General features: G+C 41.9%; 1 protein-coding gene across 1 annotated transcript in view; it reads left to right on the top strand.

Annotated features, from left to right (window-relative positions):
- The window catches only part of LOC101862964 (protein CLEC16A), a 45,004-nt gene extending 22,462 nt beyond the window's left edge, over positions 1–22,542 (top strand). Inside the window, exons 7-23 of the mRNA XM_005104349.3 lie at positions 786–909; positions 1,506–1,695; positions 3,343–3,393; positions 4,633–4,749; positions 5,293–5,482; positions 6,519–6,693; positions 7,421–7,521; positions 8,610–8,662; positions 9,325–9,394; positions 10,055–10,209; positions 11,458–11,508; positions 11,975–12,103; positions 13,234–13,354; positions 14,534–14,576; positions 15,462–15,573; positions 16,592–16,859; positions 19,791–22,542. Of these exons, the coding sequence (XP_005104406.1) occupies positions 786–909; positions 1,506–1,695; positions 3,343–3,393; positions 4,633–4,749; positions 5,293–5,482; positions 6,519–6,693; positions 7,421–7,521; positions 8,610–8,662; positions 9,325–9,394; positions 10,055–10,209; positions 11,458–11,508; positions 11,975–12,103; positions 13,234–13,354; positions 14,534–14,576; positions 15,462–15,573; positions 16,592–16,859; positions 19,791–21,514 (3,674 nt within the window). The 3' untranslated portion in view covers positions 21,515–22,542. The remainder of the gene's footprint in view (positions 1–785; positions 910–1,505; positions 1,696–3,342; positions 3,394–4,632; positions 4,750–5,292; positions 5,483–6,518; positions 6,694–7,420; positions 7,522–8,609; positions 8,663–9,324; positions 9,395–10,054; positions 10,210–11,457; positions 11,509–11,974; positions 12,104–13,233; positions 13,355–14,533; positions 14,577–15,461; positions 15,574–16,591; positions 16,860–19,790) is intronic.
- The last annotated feature ends 432 nt before the right edge of the window (positions 22,543–22,974 follow it).

Raw genomic sequence — 22,974 nt, 5'->3', positions numbered from 1 at the left:
GGAGGGGGAAGGGGCAGTGAAGGGGAGTGATGATTGCTATGGTCTACTCCTTCTGCTGCTGCTCAGTGTTTCTTTTCTATTGGTCTTGTATCTAGCAAAGTGCTGCTGTTATAGTGCTAGTAAGTTACAATTCAGTAATGATAACATTTGTTTGAATACGGAGTATATCTAAATGCTGTCAGTCCCATGTGCTTCTGATTTGTTCTGGAAATGTTATTTCTAATTTGCACCTCATTCAGTGCCACTGTCACTTGTTCTACCCATGTCAATAGCTTGTTATTGTTTAACCTTCTTTGAGAAATTGCACTTTTTTCTCTTTTTTTTTTCCTATTTGTTGTTTGTTTTTGTTTGGCCTCTTCCTTTTCCCTTTATTTATATGGCCTATATTGTGGAAGTGCAGTGTCCTTTTTCAGCTACTTTGATTTGACACAGTTTTTATTTTTCAAAATGATCAAGTTGATAAAAACTTTGAAGTGTTTGAGAATCCGGATTTATCGGAGTGCAAGTTTTTCTTTTACTCGACCTGTATTGATTAGCCATGAGAACAGTGTACGTTGTATATGTGACCGGCTATATTTTGTGTCGTGAACACACTTTAAATTCATTTGTACTATTGAGATGCTTTATGGATGGTCAAAGGTAGATTGGTAGATCCTATTTCTTTACTCGTCCCTATTGTTTCTGTCAGTCTTGCTGTTTCCTGTTACTAAATGAGCTTTATTGTGTTAATATGGGTCTCTTTATTCAGATAATTACACTAGCAATGAACTACTTTGTATTTTCAGTTGACGACAAAGCCATGTTGTGCTACATCCGCGATAGAACAGCTGCCCCTTACTTCTCTAACTTGGTGTGGTTCATTGGGAACCACATACTTGACCTGGATACCTGTGTGAGGCATGATCATGAGTAAGTCCAAGGCTCAAACTTGAAATGTCCCTTTGTTTGTGCTATATGCCATGTATTAATTTTGTATTGTGGGGGTTCTGAGAACACCAGTGGTAGGTCTTACTTCTTTTCTTTCCCTCTATTGTTTCTGTCTGTCTGTCTGTCCCTGCACAAAATGATCATTATTGTGCCGATATGCTTTTCTTTACCGAAACAAATGAACAAACAATTTGATTTGTGGATTTCACATTATTTTGGGGCACTAGAGGGGGTTTATATCTGATGTTTGGCAGCCAAAGTTTTGTAAATACCCCAATAATTGAGTTTATTTTGTCTGCCCGCATGGTCCCACAACCTGTCGTGGTTCCCACAAGATCTGGATTGACAGCGCTTCCTTTTGCCACTCGTGTTGATTTTGAAGTAAGAGGCGATTATTTAGACTGAGACATGGGGTGGCTCCTGACTCATTGAAAGCCAACTGGCTGCACACAATAGCAACAGTGAGATAGATAATGAGCTTCATTATTTACTTGTCTGATCATACAGATATTGAAATACATGTTGATTGATTAAAATGTTGATTTTATTGAAATTCTCTTTACTCGAAACCCATGAAGCCACCGTAGCCGAGATCGTTTGGCTGACCTGGTGGCGGAGCATCTGGACCACCTCCACTATCTCAACGATATCTTCCTCATCGACATTGACACGCTCAACGAAGTGCTCACCGATAAGCTCATCAACAGGCTCTTAGTGCCTCTCTACGTCTACTCACTGACCAAGAGGAAGAAATTTTCAGAGGAACCAGTGAGTCCACGCTTTTTACCTTTTTTATCCTGATGTGTCGGAAGGCTGATAGCTCACACAGACCTGTCACCTACTGTGGAAAATTTGGATTTGACTTTTTTGACAGGTCCTGATCAGTTTTGCTTAAAACTCAGTTTTTTCTTACTACTGTCAGACCACATGGGGCAGATTGTAGAAAAAAAAGTAGAAATACTTACTGTAATGACATGCTTTGCGAGTTGATCATTTTTTGTACACATTTCTCTTCTGCTAATGGTTTTGTTTAATTTCTCTTCTTAAACGTTTTCCAGCACTTGCAACACAATTACATCTCATAAGTGCAGAAGATTAGAGGTCTTACATAACAAGAGAGTAACAAACATAAAATAGGAGGAGTGGGTGGTTGGCGGGTGCTCTAATGTGGTTTGCTTCTTCTTTCATATCAAACATCTATCGTCTTTATCTACCCTCCTTCTTTTTTGGGTTTGTTACTCTCTTGTAACACCTCAAATCTTCGGCACTTATATGACCTTATTGTGTTGCAAGTACCATAAAACTTGTACTAAAACTTAAAAAATAGGACAGATAATGGCGATAGATGTTTAATAAGAAAGGAGGAGCAACCACATCAGAGCACCCGAAAACCGCCCACCTTCAGCTTTTTTTTTTTAAGATTCTCTGTTTTTTAATTTTTTTCTGTAAGTGTTTTACGGTGCTTGCAACTGCACATGGTCATATGAGCACGCGGCTCACACCATCCATTTTCAATTGGCAGGAAATTTTGAATTTTCCTCGGGTGGCGGCCGAAGCCTACTCTTATCGATTTTTGGACCACCAAGGTATCTTTATCGTGTGCAACTTGGTCACGGGACCTCCGAGCTTTTTCACCCTTTTCCGAGAAGGCTAGGTGTAGATCTTTCCTACCAGAAGATCAGGGGTGAGGCTGAAAGACAGCAGTAAGAAAGAGCCAAGGAGTAGCAGTAGAAAGGCTGCAGAAAGAGTCAGGAGCCCAGTTGAGGGGGCAAAGGCGGTGAGAGAGTGGGGGAATAAATTGGAGACAAAGAGCAGATGACAGAATATTGCAAGAGAAGGTGAAAGGAGACAATTTTAGAGAAGAAAATTTGTCAATCGCTACCCGGATTTGAACCCGGGACCTTTGAATGGGAGGCGAACACCTTCACTTCTAGGCCATGAGAGCCCCCTCTCCAATGTTTGGTCTTCACGGTTTTGTAGGTGGGCCTATAGGACACAAGACTTGGCCTACAGTGTTCATCTGTCCACTGGTGTTTGTTATGGCCTTGTAGTTCATTTGTCTGTTGTCCTTGTTGCCATTGTGTTCTGTCCCACTGGGCCAGCTGCTCCTCTTGAATTCTTTACAAATATCATTGTCGAGAAGGGTATTGAAAGATTCCAACTGTATATTAGTGTTTTAGCACTTGTAAAGTAGAAGCTTGCACTGAATGTTTCCCAGGAAGCTTACAATGTTTAGGAAAGTTAGGTTTGTTGGGGCAATGTGGAATTTTAACAGCTCATTGAATGTAGTTTCTAGTATGGATATGGCTTGGTGGGAATGCTTTCAATTATGATGATTATAATATTATTATTGTTGTTATTATTGTTATTATTTATTGTTGTTGGTTAACTTTTTATTTCTTGTGCTTCCCACAGGATGACCGAAAGCATGTGAGCTCAGTGGTGTCCCTGTTCCTCTTGTCTCAGGTAACTCATTCATGTTCATGCTAATGTTGATGACAGTGGTTCTCAGATTGGGCTGGTGGGGTTAGTTCTTTTGGTATCATACTGCAATATGGTGTAATGCAGTTGATACTACTTCGAATCTCCACCGGCATGTTGGGGAGTTTTCAAGGCTTTCATCATACGTGACTCAGTTCTATTGCAGTTTCGTCTTTAAAAGGGTTGTTAAACGTTACTGTACCATGGAAAATTGTCGATGAAAAGTCCAAAGAGGTTAAGAAAGGAGTCATCATGGGTTTAGCTGGAGATTGGAGATATTTCCTCATGATGATATCTTGCTTCTTATATGAGTTTTTATTTAAAGGGAAGAGAGGGTCATGACAGAGTTTGAAATCCATGACCGGGGGTTGTGCTTATGGAAAGTTTGGTAATAATATGATCTCAGAGAAGTCTGTTGTGCTTGGCCCTGTGTCTGTTTCTGTGTGTCTCTGTGTGACCTCATGGTCATGTGACCCACCCGCGAACCGTGGGTGGTTAGAGGGTGCTGCTGGTACATCATACTTGTTTTGATGTGCTTCTCTTTACTCTAATAACTTCACCTATGAACTGACCAGTTTGTGCCCAACAGGACATTAGTAATAAACTGAAATGTTGATGGAAGGGGAATCACACACACACACACACACACATACACACCCCCCCCGCCCCGGGCGATGCTACTGACTGAAGCATCATTAACCATGTCCTTATGCACAGTCGAAATGTAATTGTAAATGGGCTGACTCATTAATGTCATGCTCATAACTGTGCTTGAACTGCTTTTTCTTTCCTAATCCTTACTATCGTCATTTTCCTCTACCTCTTTTGTATGTTTGTCACACTCTTGTGACCCGCTATTTCCGGGGTGCCTTGATAGTCGAAGCAGACTTTGTGCTGTTGAAGCTAGAGAGGTGAACAGAGTATGCCTGATTCCCTGTAAGGACTTCTCTGTTGACATCCACCCCTTGGGGCTCATATGACCTTATGCAGTTGCGAGCGTCGTAAAACCTCTACTAAATCTACTAAAACAAAGGATGGAGAATGCCGTTGGTATGTCTTAGTTTTTTTCTTTACCTCTACTGTTTCTGTCTATCTGTCTCACTCCTTCCCTACATTAAATGACCATTATTGTGTCTGAGTGCTTATCTTTATCCAAGACAGAACTCAAACCTATAAGGTATGAATTCAGAATATAGGTTACTATGACCTTGACCTTGTCCTCAGGTGTTTCTGATCATCCGCTATGGTCCGCTGATGCAGCAGCTGGCTGAGGTCATCTTCCAGGGGGACGTGGCTCTCTCTCAGCCCTCAGGCCCCGGACACAGAGACATGCCCAAAAAGGTAAACACTCCCATGTTGATGTTGATGGTACATCTCCTGCAGGTAGCTCTGGTCTTTGTTGGACATTTATAGGCACAGGTTGATGTATGCTTTAATGTGTTCTGCTCCCTCCACTTCTTGTGGGTGTTGTTTATGTGTCCAATTTGCTTGCCTCCATACTGGTTTTCCATTTACTACAACTTGACAGCTCTCATTTATTTATGTCTGTTTAGTTATTTAACCGTAGTTTTGTTGACATTGCACACGTGTATAAAAGAAAATAAATATGTCAAGAAATTTACTAATTATTATTAGTTTGGTGTTTCTTTGTTTATAGTTTCAAGATCATACTAAATTAGCAGTTGAGTGGAGGGTGCCACCAACTGGTCCTATTTCTTTTCTCTTCCTCTGTTGTTTCTGTCTGAACGTCTTTCTTATTCCCTGTACTAAACGACTTTCATTTGTGCTTTTCTTTGTGCTAACTTGTACTTAATTAGCAGCTACTTTTTGTACAGATTGTAGGATTCAATCTTGAACATATTGGCTTGATGTGATTGTGTTTAGGGCATAAGAGAGTTCCGGCCCCCAAGGGAGTCCCTGGAGAAGACATTGGAGAACACGAGGCCCAAGCGGAGTTACGACCCCCAGGACAACCACAGAGACAAAGGGGGCAGTTCCAAGATGTCCTCTGGCCAGTCCGAGGAAGCTTCTACCTCAGCAGCAGCAGCAGATGTTCTCAGCTCGCCCTCTACAGGTATACTCAGGGCAAAAACCTGGTTCATCCTGAAAGAAACTATTGAATTTTTTTCAAGCTTGTTATTCACCACAGTTGCTTGTCAGTGTCCAGTTTTTGGTGGGGGGTTTTATGTATGCAAATATATGACAAAAGATTCAACAGGTGTTCACAGAAATTCCCAACCATGTAGCTTATGCTCATCACATTTATTATCGTCTGAACTATCAGTGGTATTGTACATCTTTTATTACCTTGGAGTTCGCTATGTTCGTCATACCTCCTCCCTACTTTCATTCTTTTTTTTTGTTACTCTCAAATGTTCTTGCATGGGTCCTCATAGAGCCATCACATACCCATATACACACATTTTTACCTTGAACAAAAGGTAAGCTGAGAACAAAAAAGGATGAAATCAATTGGGTCAGTTGCTTTAGTGTCATGGTTAGGCTATTCGCCTTACATCTCAGTCATGATTTTGAATTTCATTCAGAGAAGATTAGTTTTGCTAGTGTCTTCATCCTCCCGCTGAGATGTAGTATTATTCCACACAGCTTGTGTAGACTTTAAGAGACAGGGTTGAAGTAGCCATCCTCTTGAGTTATCACAGTCGTGAGGATGAAACTGGAAATTTTTCATCTGGTAAACCCTGCAGATGCTAATGGAGTCACTGGTAGACGTATATTTGGTCCAAGTGGACTGACCACAGAACAAAGAAAATGATCACAATACAAAACTGGCTAAGTGGGTCAAATTTGCAGGTCAAAAGTAATGAGTTGACTTTTAGCTGGAAAAGAGGAGCGGGGTTCTCTTTTAAACTTATTTTCTAATGCGACCTTAACAAGTTTAGATTAATGTCTATAAATATGTGTTCCTTATCTTGAGTGTCTTTGGCCAAAGTTGGAAACGTAGAAAACCTCTTATACATTTCCAGTTTGAGCAGCTTACTCAAATAAACGCCCCGTAGTATTGTTTGTTTAGTGACACTCATGGCGTCAGCAGAGTTGAAGTTTAGCAAGTTGTGAATGGGAAATGATATGCAATCTTTTCCCCCCAGAGGGCGCCCGCAGTCCGGGCAGTGAGGTCTGCTCCGGTGACACAGAGCTGTCCAGTCCCACACAGAACTCCACCGATGAGGAGAAGCTGATGGGCAGGTCACAACTCAAACTGACCGCTGCCCGAGTCAGTGCCATGGCAGAGAACCCTCAGAACACATTCACCCTGGACAACAGGTGAGTTTGACCACCCACAGACGGATTCTATGGGGGGGGGAAGGGGGGGATTTCTTGTTACAGATCTCAGCTTACTTAATATGGGTGCTGATTGATAAAATCTTTCACTTTGTTCCATTGCTTTGTAGTAAGTTTCCAGCTCCATGTTTTTATAGATTTGTTTCTAATATGGGGTAGTTTTTATATGTATTCAATGATTATTTTTATCTTTTCCCAGTATTTTTCTATATTCTATAACACCTGTGTTTTAGCAGAGCCATTGGAACTTCTCAGTATTGATGCATCTTAAAGTCAATACTGTTGACCATGAAAGTATTATGTACCAGCCTGTATGGTTGAAGCCTGTCTTGATTTGTAGAGAGATTTCCCTTGGCTTGAGGATTGGGAACCATCCTGAATTTCCCCAAAAATGTCCATTTGGGATTTAGGTTATTATTGTTGTTAATTTTTTTGGTTTGTTTTTTATTTGGGGGGGGGGGGGGGGTTCAGGACAGACAGTGTTCCCATCATGAACTCTTTAAGGCCTTTTAGAAATTGTTCTTTTTTGCTAGAGGCTCTCATCTCTCTCTTGAAGAAAAATGCAGTGGTTAAGAAATGCTTGTGTTTAAAATTTAGTTGTCTTACTTTAGAGACATGCTATGTTTGATGGACTCCAACATGCAATTTTTCATTTAACTCTGTTGTATGTTTTTCTAGAACAAGTTCATCCAATCACCCTTTGTTTCAGACCGTATCTGGAAGCAGTCTTCAATGCCTTAGAGTGTAGTGAGAATGACTACGCAGCCTTATTTGCTCTCTGTCTGCTGTATGCCATGGGAAAAAGCAATGGTACGTGAGGGTTTTGAGCTAGAATATTTTGTGTTTTGGTATGTGCATATATCATTATGACAGAAAAGAACAGCTCCTTTCTCGTCATTACTGGAGATGTTAAAGTGAGACCCGCTTACTATCTTTGAATATGTTAGGACTTGAATAAGCTAGATGGTCTTCACTGTCTACTACTTTTGGAGAGTCCTACTAATAGGTATTACTTAATTTTTATCCCTCTGTTGTTTCTGGCTTTGACTCTGCACTAAATGTTCAGTATCATATCACTCTGTTTCTCTAGGCTCAAACTGATACCCCTCGTTCTGAAGGTCATCATTGTCCTGATCAGTCCACTGCTGAGTGCATCGGTCAGCACGCTGACTCGCCAAAAAACTCCACTTACCTTTGACACAATTGTATTGTTCAAATGGAACCTAATGTTCGTGCCTTATCATGGAACTTCTGTTTGCTTGCACTGCTATTTCAGTGATAGAACCTAACTGGTTTCATAAATATTTTGATATCATGAATGAAATTTGACAGGGGTTGTCTTTTGCAATAAGTCTTTATGCATTTATCGGATGCTGTTGTGATTATCGTCGCTATTGGTTGGTGGGGCTTTGTTTCTCATCCTTTCTCTGTTTCTCTTCAAAATTCAAGTGTCGTCTGAATTCATTTCTTTAAAAGTGTAACATTTTATGTTTAGAATCGCCCTAGCCTCCTACTTTTTGGAAACCAAGTCAGTTATTATTGTTGGGTCTTGGTTTTAGTTTGAAGAGAAATTGTTGGTTGTATTTTGGAGGATATGAGTTTTTGTACTAGGTACAGAAGGATAGATTTGAAACCTTGGACTTGGTCTTGTGGTAAGTGTAAAGATGAAGAAAGAAGAGAAGATAGCGAAGCATTGTGTGTATGAAAGTTCAGCATGCTGTTCCTCCGCTCAAGCAGTGAAACTATTTATTTGCCCCCAACCCTTGCTCAGGGAATTCAGTGAACAGTTTGGTACTTTATGAATGTATTGCCAATAAGAACATGACTTTGATGCATATTTTAAAACTGTTGACGTTGAGGTTGACGTTTGGTTTTTTTTTTTGGCTTTTTTTTCACAGGAATTTCTCAAAGTCTCCTTGACAGTGTTTTGATGCCAACTGAAAGATCCAATGTAAGTCATTATATGTGATGTGGGTGCACCTTTGTCTTACGTTTTCAATGCAAACAACAAAAATTTGTTGTAGGATGTTGTCCAGTCTGAAGCCCTGTTTGCAGCGGCACCTCTGTGTCTCGGCCTCTCTGTCTCAACCTATTGTTTGTGGGGCAGAGGGGATGGAAGCTTGTGAATGCTGACAGAGAAAACACTCGAACGGCTGAGTGTATCTTCCTTTCTTTTTGTCTTTATGTTGTACTGAGGGAATTATTGAAATAGTGAGCAATGTTTCTTCTGGTCTGACCTTTGGACCTATGTCCAGTCATTACAAAAAATTTTTTAATAGCCCATCGATCTTCAGTTGCCAAAAGTTGGAAGAATTAATCCTTTGTTGTGGCAGACATTGTGAGAATATGTGAACCACACTAGTTACAAACTTGTGGTTATTATAGCATTCTAAGGGTCAGCATCAAGCGCATTAAAAATCTGTTAATGGGGAAGAAAGACTGACATGAATTACCTTTGTACTTTTGTAATGGTTCAAAAATGTTTGTTTCGCGGTGAGGGGGGATTACTTGTGTGTGTGTTTTCGCGGGGTTTTTATTCTTCGCTCTGGAGTATTGTTTGTGAATGTATTTGTTGTGCACTAAGATGAACTGCCTTTTTGTCTCTGCGGACAGTGTAAGGACAACTACAATCTGTTCTTGGTAGAGCGCCTCATCCGGATCATTGAGCTGGCCTGCCAGACAGGTGAGAGTCTCTATCTTTTTTATTGAAACGTAGTTTTAGTTATTAAATGTTAATCATTCTACAGGGGATCTCAAAAGTATCACATTTTTTAGGAAGTTTTCATAGTTGATGTTGCAAGGTTGTTGATGTTGAAACGTTCAGCATAAGAAAATGTGTATCAAAGGTGATTCGGTGTAACAGTGTGTTCCGGATGGTTTCAATTTTTGATTCAGTGTTAGTTCTGATGCAAAAGACCTTGCTGAATGTTTCTTTTCTATTGCAACATATAGACAGAAACTGGCAACGTGATAAACAGGTTAATAATGAACATTTATTATTTCAAAGGTTGTATACTACACGATGGGCAACCCCTCTATTTGACTGCCATTTGTGGTGTAATGTTAAGGCTCTTTTGAGATTCAGTTCTGGAGTGGAAACATTTTTTTATCAAGTGTCTCTATCTGTCTGATGGGAAGCTGTATCCCACTCAGGGTGGGTTGCTTCTGACAGGCAGGGTCAAATCCTCCTGCCTCCTAACAGAACAAAAATTGTGTCAATGGGGATGTAAAAGATTCACGATCACTTTTATTTAGATAGAAGTGTCAGCAAAAGGGACTGATGGTGAGCTTTAGATACTGTAGGTACATTCGGACAGAATTTGTTTCATGTGACTGTATCCAGGTAACAAAGTACGACTGGCCACTCTGGAGATGAGCACCCGACTCCTGAAACAGCTGGTCAATAAAGAGGACAAGTCCTACCTTCAGGACCGACACTTGGCCTGCATTGAGAACGCCCGCGAGTGTTGTACGCAGCTCCTGCGCAATTTTTACAAGGTGAGCCCTTTGTTGATCAGCTGTCAAGTGCTCAAGGACTGACCCCAGGCTAAAGGTCTGCTGACTGACTGGGTCACCCAAAATACTTTATAAGTTAACAGTGCTTTTTGTATATACATGGGGGGGGGGGGGGGGGGGGGTAGTTTACAAAAAACAAAAGAAATGGACCTTATTAGTGACAGCTGCTGCTGCATGTGGTTGAGAACTAAGAAAGCCTCATTGAAATAAATTAATTATATAAGTTTCACATTTGAATATTATCGACACTTTGACCATTGGTTACTCTCGAAAACTCAAACTGAACTTGTAACAACAGGCTCAGTCTTCAGTTGAAGGTCCTTTTAACTCTTTTCCTACCAGGCCAGGATCCACCACTGGCCCAGGGCTTTTCCCTGACCTATTTCTACGCCCCTACCCCAACAAAGGAAAATGTCAAAACATCCAACTAAACACACACAGATGGCTCATGGCTCATCGACTGAAGGTTAAAAAATAATTTATCAGATGGTGATACAATATTGAAGATTTATTTCAATTATATTACTTTGGGGTTTCTAAAAGTGATAATGCAATATCAAAGGTGTCATATGAAATCAACAATTTTCCAGCTTTGAAAGGTCATATCTAAAAAAGTACAACAGCATCATTCAAACTTCCCAGGTAGGTTGCCTCACGTAATGCAAAGAAATACTAAAAGTTGTTTATTTGTACATAATGTAGAAATGAAAATATGAGACATATACTAAAGTCAGTGGGAGCGCTTTTCTTCTCATTTTTACGTTTTGAAGGGAACAAAAAATGCGCTGAAATGACTAAAAATTGTCTCTCAGTGCTATATTTTCTTTCGTAACTGCTAACAGGAAGTTTATTCTATTATTCTGAAAACATGGATCGGCCGAGCATTTCGTGTGTTTTCATTACTGGATTGGAATAGAAAGCGAGCCACTCGAGCCGTATTTTGTGGCTCTCTTTCCAGGGAGGCCACGTCCGCGAGCCGATGCTGCTCGTGGTAGGGAAAGTGTTAAGGAACAGGATACAGTATGATTTTTTAGGAAGTTTCAAGACTCTCCACCTTTGGCTGGGTGACATTGGAGTTGGACATTGGGTTTGAAAGTCTTGCCTGTTTAAATACTGTACAGTATTGAAACCAACATTGAATCCATATAATTACCAATTTTCATGAAGAAGGTGCAGTGCTCCGTGTTTCACTGATATAATCTGTTGTATATTAATTGTTTTGTTTCGCAGAGTGAAGAAATATTTCTGGACATGTTTGAGGATGAGTACAGAGAGATGAAGGTGAGTGAACTAGCACCGTATGCTTTTGTCTTCACGTGTATGTTTTGAAAGCTTTCTAGACAGAAATTATTCACTTACTAGTTTTGAGGTATTTCGCTCATATTTGATTTTTTGGACAATAGAAATGAGGTTTATGTTTATGAATATGTGTCTGTTGCTTTTTGCCGTTAATTCTCATTTCAGTTAAAGTGACTGTTTTCTTCCGCAGCAGGTTGCACCACATTTAGGAATAAGCTCTGTCTTTCTTTAAATATGCTTTTACCAGCGTCTTTTCTTTGACATTTTTACCTCTACGGTGTCTTTTCGGGCTGTGGAAAATTAAAAGAAAGATCTAAGTTGTCCAGTGGCAATGCCTGAAGGGAATAAAATCCAGCAGGAAATCACTTTTCCTCTTAACTTCTTGACCCTTAAGCCCCCCACCTCCTCTCCCTGGAATTCACTAACTCTTTCTCTCTCTGTGTGTCAGACTCGTCCCATGAACGTGGAGTACCTGATGCAGGACGCATCCATCTTGTTACCCCCCACTGGCACGCCCCTCACCGGCATTGACTTCAACAAACGTCTTCCTTGTGGAGAGGTGGAGCGGGCGCGGAGGGTAAGTGATCCGTGCTCTCAACTCTTATGTATAAAAAAGTTATGCGGCTGGTTGGAAGTTGTCACATGCAGGTCTTATTTTTTTTCTTTCCTTCTGTTGTTTCTGTCTGTTTTTCTTTTTCTTTCCCTGCACCAAATGACCGCTATATAAGATAAGATAAGATACATCTTTATTGTCCAGATCCTGGCACATTGGTTTGGTGTTACACCACGAGTACACACACACACACACACACACACATGCGCGCACACACACGCACACACACACACACACAATCACACACACGTACACACATGCACACACATACACACACAAGTAGGCTTACAATCACATGCATAATATAAATGAGCAGCAATATAAACAATAATAATCGTAAGCTAGATACACATTCAATGTTATTTTGATGCATGCTGTAAGGTCGTAAGTACACCAAACAAGATGGTTAAGATGGAAGCATTTTGATAGATGATGGTAAAAATGACCTTCTGTATCTTTCTTTGTTACAGATCAGAAGCCTGGGTCTTTTACTTCTGACTGATGTTTTTTATTTGAGGGAACAAGGGATGTTTGTTGTCTAAAAAGATGGAATTAATTTTCTTAGTGCAAGCTGTTATGTACAATTTATCCAAGTAGGGGAATGAAGATGTTGAAATTTTATATGCTTTCCGTATTAGTCGATTTAATTTTTCTTTATCTTGTTGTCTTGTGTTCCCGGCCCATGCTGTTATACAAAAATTGATCATACTCTCTATGGTTGAATGGTAGAACATGGACATCAATGTTTTATCAACTTTAAAATACTTTAGCTTTCTTAGAAAAAATAGTCTTTTGTTCACTTTTTTATGCAGGAGAGAAGTGTGGACACGCCAGTTGAGTTTGTTGTCTATTGTAACACCCAAATACTTATAGTATATGGTGATTTACTTCTCTTTACTCAATCAGTCAATCAGATTGATCTATTTTTAATTGTTTGTTGGTGCTTATGTGTTTTTGCTTGTGTTTGAGTGGTTGGTTGGTGGGTGTGTTTTTGTGGTCCTCTCCCTTCTCGTTCTATGTTCTTCGTGATTGTCCCTCAGTCTGATCTGGTAAGATATGTTCTATCATTATGCACATGTATGTCCGTACTTTAGGCAATCCGTGTGTTCTTCATGGTGCGTGAGTTGTCCCTGAGTCTGATGCATGAGGTGGAGACACAGCTGCCACTCACCAAGGAGGAGATGTGCATCAAGATGGAGGACGTCTTGGATCTCAGTGAGTCACATTACACACAGGTGCCGGGAAGGGGGTGGGGGGGAGTGTGGAGTTACAGTCAAACATGTGTAAAATGGCCACCCATTGTCATGGAGAAAAGTGTCCGTATAACACTGGTGGCCGTCTTAGGCAGGACAGATCAAAATGAAGAAAGCAAATCATTCTCTTCCGAGTTGTCAGATTTCAGACTGCCGTTAGGCTAGTTCAGAAGGGTTTTTGTTTTCTTTTGACAGATGGTAGTGGGTGGTGTAAGAAGGGTTTTTGGTTTCTTTTGACAGATGGTAGTGGGTGGTGTAAGAAGGGTTTTTGGTTTCTTTTGACAAATGGTAGTGGGTGGTGTAAGAAGGGTTTTTGGTTTCTTTTGACAGATGGTAGTGGGTGGTGTAAGAAGGGTTTTTGGGTTTTTTTTTGTTGTTTTCTTTTCTTTGTTAAGCTTTCTTTCCGTTGCTGAATTTGTGCAAGGGTAAAATAGACCGAGTGCCTTCGTAAACAAACACACAGGTTGCCATCACTCAGAGAATGAGCTACGTTTCTGTCTCAAGTTCACGTCAATGTCCATTGTTACTTTGTTACAGATTAGGTAATCAAAACAGTGACCAGTCACCTCACACACGATTTGTGCATGAGTTGTGGGCGGAGCTTATAGGTTATGACGGATCATGCTACCCTCACCAACAGTTTAAAATGTATTGTTAGGCCTACCCATTGGTCAACTTGGGTAAAAATTCATGGGAGGGACTAACAATAACGATAGATGAATTAATTATGACGGCCCGCCCACAGCGTGAGGGGCCGATTCAAAATTTATAACAAAGCTTCGGGCAATGAGTGACCAAGCCTGGCCACCTGTGGTAGGTAAATTTGACAGTGGGTTGATAAAATAGGGTGGCCGCGTTGGACAGGTGCCCGTTTGACACTGTTAAGTTTTATAGAAAAAACGGAAGGGGGGAAATGGAAAGTGGTCGTTTGTACTGGTGGCCGTATTATACAGGTGGCCGCCATAGCAGGTTTGACTGTATATATAAATGACTGGTGGTCATTTACTATCTTTTGTGTTTTGTTTCTATTTTTAAAAATAAAATGTGGGGTGTTTACTCAAAACTGCTAATTATTGTTTCCGAAGTCTCTGAGTCACCATGCTTTTCCAAGGATAATTTGTTTTGAATCTTTGTTCTACAGACAACAGTGACCTCATTGCTTGTACAGTGGTGAATAGAGAGAGGTGAGTCATGGTACACTCATTTCATAGTGGGCTGTTTTATAACAAGGATTGACCCTGTTTTCTAATTTCATTGTAGGCTCAGGCAGTTTGATCTTTGTATGAGACAGAGTTGGTTCTGTGTGCTTTAACCTTTTTTAATTCCAGTGTGTGAATGCCATTCTACTTTTACTAATGGACCCTGTGTACTTGTGAACATGTGCGTGTGTATGTGTGTTTGTGCTTGTCTGCATACACCTATACATATTGTTTGTCTGATGAAGTTCTGTCTGTCTCACCCACATGTGTCATCCTTAAAACATTGGCCAGAACTGGCTGCAACTACTTCCTGGGGACAACCTGTGTTGTGCTTTTATACAACATGAAAGTTTTTGTCACGTTTATCTAGCTGTGTAATGTAAGCTAAGTCTCTCTTGTTATCTACTTCATAACACACTTTGCAATGCACTTCATTGTGTTCTTATAAGATACTGTGCAATGTATTTCAAACATACTTTTGTGGGTGGTTGGCAGGTGCTCTGGTGTGGTTTGCTCCTTCTTTCCAATCAAACATCTATTTTCCTGATCTCTCCTCCTTTTTTGTTTGTTACTCTCTTGTAACACCTGTAATCTTCGGCACTTATATGACCTTATTGTGTTGCAAGTGCCGTAAAACTCTTACTAAACTAAAAAAACATACTTTGTGATGCATTTTTTTACATTCTTCATAATGTACCTTGTAATGCATTGTGTAACATTCTTCGTAATGTAATTTGTAATCTACTTTAAAAAGTACTTTATTCTATATGCTTTGTGATATGTTTTATAATGTGCTGTGTAATTTTTGTTGTTATATACTGCTATGCTTTATGGTGTACTTTGTGACCTACTTTAAAATGTTGTTTGCAGTCGGCGTCAGGAGCGCAGGTTCCTTGTGATTGATCCCGTACAACTGATCCTAGTCGAGCCAGACTCGAAGAGGCTGGGATGGGGAGTGGTCAAGTTTGTGGGCTACTTGCAGGTTGGTAGACTGATAGATTATCAGACATGTGGGGAAGTTGTACTTCGGTCAATTTGTTCCCGATACATTTGTGGCCGTTTCTCTGATGTGAGCATCATAAGTTCAGGGTGGTTTTCTTTATTCCTGAAAAGGTATGTCGCTGTTACCTTTGTTTCACATTAAGTCACTTGCATCCTCCGTCTATGTTGCAGCCCTATTTTACGACCCCTGAAATATTCTTACAAAAGCAACTTCCCAGAATTTTTTTCTAAAAGAAGGGAAGTAATACGTGCAATAAAGGGGCTTCTATTTGTAAGCGATAGTTGTTTCCCTTCTGCTACGACTTTTCTGAACTCTCTATTGATATGAGTTCAACTTTGACGAACGTTTTTGTGAAGTCACTTCCTGTGTAAAAGAAGCTTTGTCCGAGGGAAAGCGTTCTTCTCTTTCTGATTTACCTGGCGTGTAGGAACTGAATCGACATCTCAGGTCTGAGGGAATGTAAAGACTGATTTATTAAGTGCCCTTTTTTTTCTGGCCGTTAATGATTTTGGTTAAACAAAAGAGTTGTGATGGAGGTTGGAGTTTAGATGACCCACTAATTGATACTCCTTGACCTAGACGTAGTGTTGTGCTCCGTTGGGGAGTGTGCCCATTGGGACCGACTTGACTAATCAGGAATCTGGAAGAGTGTTGTTGCTAGGGATAGGGCAGCGCCCGCCCCCCGCCCCCCCCCCCGATACATATGCACATATACGCTCATATACACACAATTAACATTTCAACATGGAAGGGTAGAGGGATAATTTATGATGTAATTATATTTTTTGCTTTGTGTCTTTTTACTCAAAAGTCATAATATTGAAATAATAATTTTAGAAAATATATTATTAACTGAAATATATTTTTCTCCTTTTTAAAATTTAAAATATGTTATTGTAATGTAAATCGCCTTTTTGGTTCCTTAATTGTCATTTAAAAAGTTGTGTTGTTCCTGTACATCTCTGATATTCTGATATTTTTGTCTGGCCTGGATCAGGACGTGGAAGTTTCTGGAGACAAGGACGACAGCCGCCTGCTCCACGTGGTTGTTCATAAGCCTCAGTCCTCAGTCCACGCCAAGCCCATACCCATCCTGTCGGCTCGGTTTGTCTTTGACGACCACATTCGCTGCATGGCTGCCAAACAGCGGCTCATCAAGGGCCGTCAGCGAGCTCGCCAGCAGAAGATGACCACCATTGAGAGACTGCTGGACATTGCGCATAATGAGGAGAGGGGACATTTCACCCGCTCTGGTCCTATCCCAGGTGTGTGTTTGTGTCTGTGGGGGGGGGGGGGGGGCAGTTACAATGGAGTGGAGTCACCTGCTTGAACCAAACAAAAACAAAATCCCCGGGTTTTTTTTTCTCTTTGTCTTAGTAAGATAGAATACAAAATTTACTGGATTCTGTGTTTCATATATGTGTGGCATCGTGATGAAATTGGGCGCTCATCAAAATGATGGAATGGAAGAAACTTTAATTTTTTTGTATGACGGACAATTTGTACTTAATAACCTTGCTCAGAGGCACAAAGAATGTAAATTTGCAATTTCCAAAGACACTCATACTTTGGAAGTCACAAAATTTGGTGGCCATGTTCTCACTAATCTTACCCCTGACACCAGGCCACCCCACTTCCTTCTATGGCAAATATCTTGATTTGCACTCAAGATTGATGGATATTTTTAAAATCAAATGCAATATAAATGAATAAGCCTTAAAATTATACCAATAACTATGTATACCCAAAAATAAACCAGAGTGGGATTCAACAGTTTCAGGACACTTATGTTAGTCTTTGCACATGTGTTTTGTATTCTCAATGTTTTGTACTTGTGGGTGGTAGGCAGATGCTCTGGATAAAAAGAGTTAAGGCTAGAGAGGTGAGCAGAGTAAGCCTGATTCCCCGTTTGGACATCTCTATTGATTATCCACCCCTTGTAGGTACCAGAAACTAAATTTTCAAAGTAGCTATATGCCAAATTTATATGTTCCATATGAAAGGCCTATACCTCCTGAGAATTTTCGTACCATTCTTTAACCTCTCAGTTGATTTTTAAGAAAATGGTAGCTGTTGAAAATTTGGTCAAATTGGTCAAATTTGTTTTTGTCGCTCACTGGCTGCAACCTCATGTTTGACAGATAATAAAAGAGTACCAAAAGCACCAAACATCTCCACATTGACTGAGTATAATAACTATGACATTGATATAGAGCCCACTTTTTTTCAAGACTGTAAGATCATTACAAATCAGTATTTTATCGCCTCAAACACGATGATAAGTCGTTATTTCGACAAAAACACTGAGCGTTGACCCGGCCGGCGCCCCACCAGCCCCCCGCAGCGTGCGAGTCAACTCTATACTGTAGTGTACCGAGAGCTCCCCGCATGGGGGGTCACATGCTTTCCGAGTTTCGCGGAATGATTGATGAAAAATATTTCCAAACGGATTACTATATTCTTCTAATAGAAAGTGAATTGATCTTTCTATTGATACCTTTTTTAAGCAGGTATTTTACATATTTTGTTTTAAAAATTCTTTGAAAACTTTGACGGCATTTTTAAAGGCTTTCTACTTAAACGCCATAGGCCAAAAATATACCAGGGGAAAGCCCGTCCAAAGCTCTACAGTTCTCCGCCAATGAAAAGACGGTATTTAATCATCAATCTTTCCGCAAAGCATTTGAATGCACGCATGTCACTTTTTGAACCATCCAACCTCGTGTTCTGACCGTGAGGGGCTTCGCTTTCCACGGCGATTCTTAAGCTCCTAATAATTGGACGTATAATTAGACCTGCATGTTTGCCGACAATCGTCTGAAATCCGACAATCACGACCCGACCCGCGAACCGGCCGATGCTATCGCTTGGCCGCCTGTATCAGTCAATGTGCGTAGTGCGAGGCCTGGCCGACTGCCAGCGACCCTTTTTTTTCTCGTCGGCTTCGTCGGCACTTTCGTTTTTGTGCCGACCGCCGACGCGCGCACCGCTGACTGCCGACGTCGGCGTTTCCGACATAATTGTCGGAACCTATGTAGAAATGCGAATACGAAAAAGGACGACAACTTAAATTATCTACTTTCAGTTTCGTGCTCGAGCGGACATTTTGAATTTCGTTTGTTGACTAATTCAATTGTTCAGATCGTGTGGATTCATTCAAGTCCGACTCTCTTGTTCTAATAGAATCTAGATCTAGATCTAGATTTATATAGATCATTATAGACCTCAATGGAGGATTCATATTCCAATTCTATTGTGTCAAACCCTATCATAGGTTGTGCTGTAATATTAATATTGGTAAAAATAAGCATTTCATCGGGTGCGTGAATTATTTATTTATTTAGATCTAGATCTAGAATCTAGACTCAGCTGAGTCCCTCTGTTTGGAATCGGATGCGGATTTCTAGTTCAAGGCCTATTCCTGTCCACTCGTTCTACAAGATCTAGATCTAGATCTAGATTTATTTAGATTACTAGATCTAAATCTATATGGAGGATTCATATTCCAATTCTATTGTGTTATTGTATCATCAAGCCCTATCTATAGCAATGTAGATGTAAGCCATATAGAATCTAGATCTAGAATCTAGATCTAGATCTATATGCTCTTTGTTTGTTTTGGAGTGTGGTTTTTTAATTTAAAATATTTTTTTTTCATTTAGGACTTGTTTTGGCCTTTTTACATGAGGTCCGTTGCAGGTTCTTTTTGGGGGTAGGGTTAGGGTTAGGTCTCTTCTTTATTGTGTTTGTTGGGGTGGTCGCTCGTTACTTGGATGTCCTTCCTTATGACACCCACAAAGGCTTTTGGGGGGGGGGGGGGGGGGTTTGCACAAAATTTTCAGACAATCTGGTTGAGGCTCACATGCAGGTCTAATATAAACAACTTACACCATTGTAACAAGGATAAGCTGAACTTTTACAAGGTGTACAGCATTTGGTGTTTTATAGCGAAAGAGCAAAGAAACAGCGATCTGAATTTCCCGGATTTCACCAATTCCTCACGCTCTGAAGGCCGCGAGTGCCCAGGAGTCTGTGTTTATGATACCTATACCTTGACGCTCATATGACTTGATGCAGTTGTGAGCGTTGTAAAACCTTCCTAAAACTAAAACCAGCACTATGTTATGTTGATGTGCTTCTGTTGATATGGCCATGGTTGGGGTGAGTTTCATTTGTTGCCTGGTTTGTTTCCTCAGGTCGCAGTCACCCGGTGCGTGTGGACAGCAGCAAGGGCAACTCGAGCAGTTCTTCCTCCTCCACTCTGGTCTCCTCCAGCTCCACCAACTCGCTCAGCTCTGGCTCCAACAACACCACAGCAGTATCCACACTGGCCACAGCCACCACCACCACCAGCACCGCAGCGGCCATTGGAGTTTCGGGCAAAGCAGCCCGGCGGGTCACGCCCGAGCAGAAACGTCTACTGCAAGCCAAAGCTGCTCAGAAGAGCAAGAGCAAGCAGAACCAGCAGCAGCAGGGGGCAAATGGTGGGGGTGCTGGCTCAAGGGGGTCAACGCCGCTGAGAGACAGTCCGGGCCGGGAGTTGGCTGGGGTTGAGACCGCTATGTCAGCAATTGAGCTGGATGAGGTCGCCTTCGCCTCCTCCATGGCTGCACAGTCTTTGAACCAGAGCTCTGGCGCAGACTCAGGGTTGTCTAACTCTTCGTCACCCACGCTGTCTCTGCGATCCCAGCACAGGTCCATGTCAGGAGTGGGCAGAGGTGGTGATGGGAACAACAGTCATGTGATGGAGATTCCTATGGAAGATTTGTCTCACAAAAGTCACCTGAGGTCAGGATCGAGTGAACGCACTAAACCGAGCGGCCTGGCTCACCGGAGTATTTTTCGCTTCCAGCGCAGCCACTCCCATAGCCCCACTCGCAGCAACAGCAGCAAACAGCAAGAGACCAGCGCTTCAGTTGTGGCCGCCACCGCATCCAAGACGGAAGTCTCTCGAAGGCTTTCGGCTCCCGTGATGCTCAATTCCAGTGGCAAAACGCCTGTGGTTAAAGTATCAACAGCCACTCAGGTGGGCAGGCCACATAGTCACAGCAATCCCATGGAGCCTATTGGTCATAGACTGTCTGCCTCCGGAGGGGTCAACAATGTCCCAGTGCGGCGCCGCTGCCTGTCGGGACCCTCCCCCGTGGCCACGCTCAGGGCAGCCGATGCGCCTGCCGTGTCTCTTGTGTCCCAGCACGTTGACCCAAAATCCTCCGGGGCTACTGTTCCCATTCCTCAACTTCTACCCCCTGTCGATGCCCTCCAGGGGACATCACAGAGCCATGCTGGTCAAGCTCAGGCGGGAGATCATTCCTCAATCACGGCTGTGTCAAGTGGTATCGGCGCGCGACCTAAGCAGTATCCGCTGACAGCAACAGGTCATGGTGGTGCTTCTTCACGTCAGACTCCGGAGTTCAAAGTCCCACAGGCCCCTACAGAGGCAGGCACTGTCACAAGTGGCAGTACCATCAGTGTCGGTGTCGGGAGCAGTAGTGGTGGTGGTCTCACAGCCCACAAGCTAAGCCTTCATGGCTTGCAACACGGTGGGCCCATTGTCTCCGTACGAGAAGACGGGAGGTCGGGGGGTGCGACCGCTGCCAGTGCCATCAGTCCGGAAACACCATCCAGTGACTCTGCCGTGTCCAGTGATGCCAGCATGATCAGTGTGAGCAGCATGGCCAGTGAGAGCTCCATGGACGTGGACTCGGACAACGCAGGCGTGCCTGGCCTCCCGTCCTCCGTGCTGCGCGGGGCTGGGGCTGTTCTGGTGGCCAGTGGGGGCCCGCGGCGGGATGAACCAGTGGTCGGCGGGAAGCCAGATGGTGCCTCGGCCTCGCAACAGTTGACCCAGCTGGCTCAGATGGTGCAGGAACACTACCCGTACAAGGCCAGCGAGGCCAAGCACCACCACACAGGCTGAACAACAACATTGGCTCTCTCATACCCAGAGCTGAGGGGATATAGTCCAAACGTTATCGGACTCTGCCTTGAAACCACTATAATATCAGAATTTTCTTGGGAGTAAAAAGCAATTTTGTTTACCACCATAGATGGTACTCGGTTCTGTTCTTATACGATATAGTGCTTTATTATATGTTTTCAAGGGAGCTTGAACAATACACTTGGTACGGAATGAAATTGCATCAGGAGATTTTAAACTCTGACTCACAGATGTCTCTATAGGCTGTATATAGAACTACATAAGTTACAGTGGGTTTTGTCTGTGTGTGTCTGGATGCTGAAGACACAGGGTTGAAGGTTTTGTTGTCTCAGGTGCTGTAGCTGTTTTACTCTTTTGTAAATGGGAAGCCTTCAGCCCTGGCTCTTGTCTCATACAACAGTGAAGGTGTATTTTTTTTAACCAGAAGTTTTTTTTAAAAATAGTATTTTAAACTGGTCTAAATACACCATATCCCAAGTGTATATCAGTGCCTGATCTATTGGTATCGCTGAATAAGTGGGCTCGTAAACTGAATTTTTGTTGTAGTTCATATGGCCATTGTTAATCAAGATATTTTTTTCCTTTTTTGGGGTTTACTTTTATTTTTGTTTGGAAAAGAGAGACTTTTTCCTTTATCTGTGGTTTTAGAAGTTAAATTTTGGTCAACTTTTTGCAATGCAAAATTTAGTCTTGTTTAAATTAGTGGATGCAGTTGTTTTAGCCAGTTTCTTTATGTCTGGGAATAGAGGTTTTCTGCTGTATACACATGTATATGTCATTATTGTTAACTGTACGACTATACTGAGAGGCAGCTCAGTTGTATAAGGTTTTGCCATTTTCACTGTCTGGTCCCTTATCTCATTATAAGGTGTGGATTCTTGCAATATTCTTATCTAGCCCATTTTGTGCTCAAAGATGTCGGTAATTGTTTTCAAAGAACAAAGAACATCAGAATATAATTTTTTGTTTACATGCATTTGTATGTAAAGAAGTGGTGTGTGTGTGTGGGGGGGGTGGTCCTCTCCCTTCTCGTTCTATGTTCTTCGTGATTGTCCCTCAGTCTGATCTGGTAAGATATGTTCTATCATTATGCACATGTATGTCCGTACTTTAGGCAATCCGTGTGTTCTTCATGGTGCGTGAGTTGTCCCTGAGTCTGATGCATGAGGTGGAGACACAGCTGCCACTCACCAAGGAGGAGATGTGCATCAAGATGGAGGACGTCTTGGATCTCAGTGAGTCACATTACACACAGGTGCCGGGAAGGGGGTGGGGGGGAGTGTGGAGTTACAGTCAAACATGTGTAAAATGGCCACCCATTGTCATGGAGAAAAGTGTCCGTATAACACTGGTGGCCGTCTTAGGCAGGACAGATCAAAATGAAGAAAGCAAATCATTCTCTTCCGAGTTGTCAGATTTCAGACTGCCGTTAGGCTAGT

This window comes from Aplysia californica, unplaced genomic scaffold, assembly GCF_000002075.1.
Source record: "Aplysia californica isolate F4 #8 unplaced genomic scaffold, AplCal3.0 scaffold00416, whole genome shotgun sequence".
Lineage (NCBI taxonomy): Eukaryota > Metazoa > Mollusca > Gastropoda > Aplysiida > Aplysiidae > Aplysia > Aplysia californica.
The sequence above is the reverse complement of the archived record's forward strand: the minus strand, read 5'-3'. Positions and strand labels throughout refer to the sequence as shown.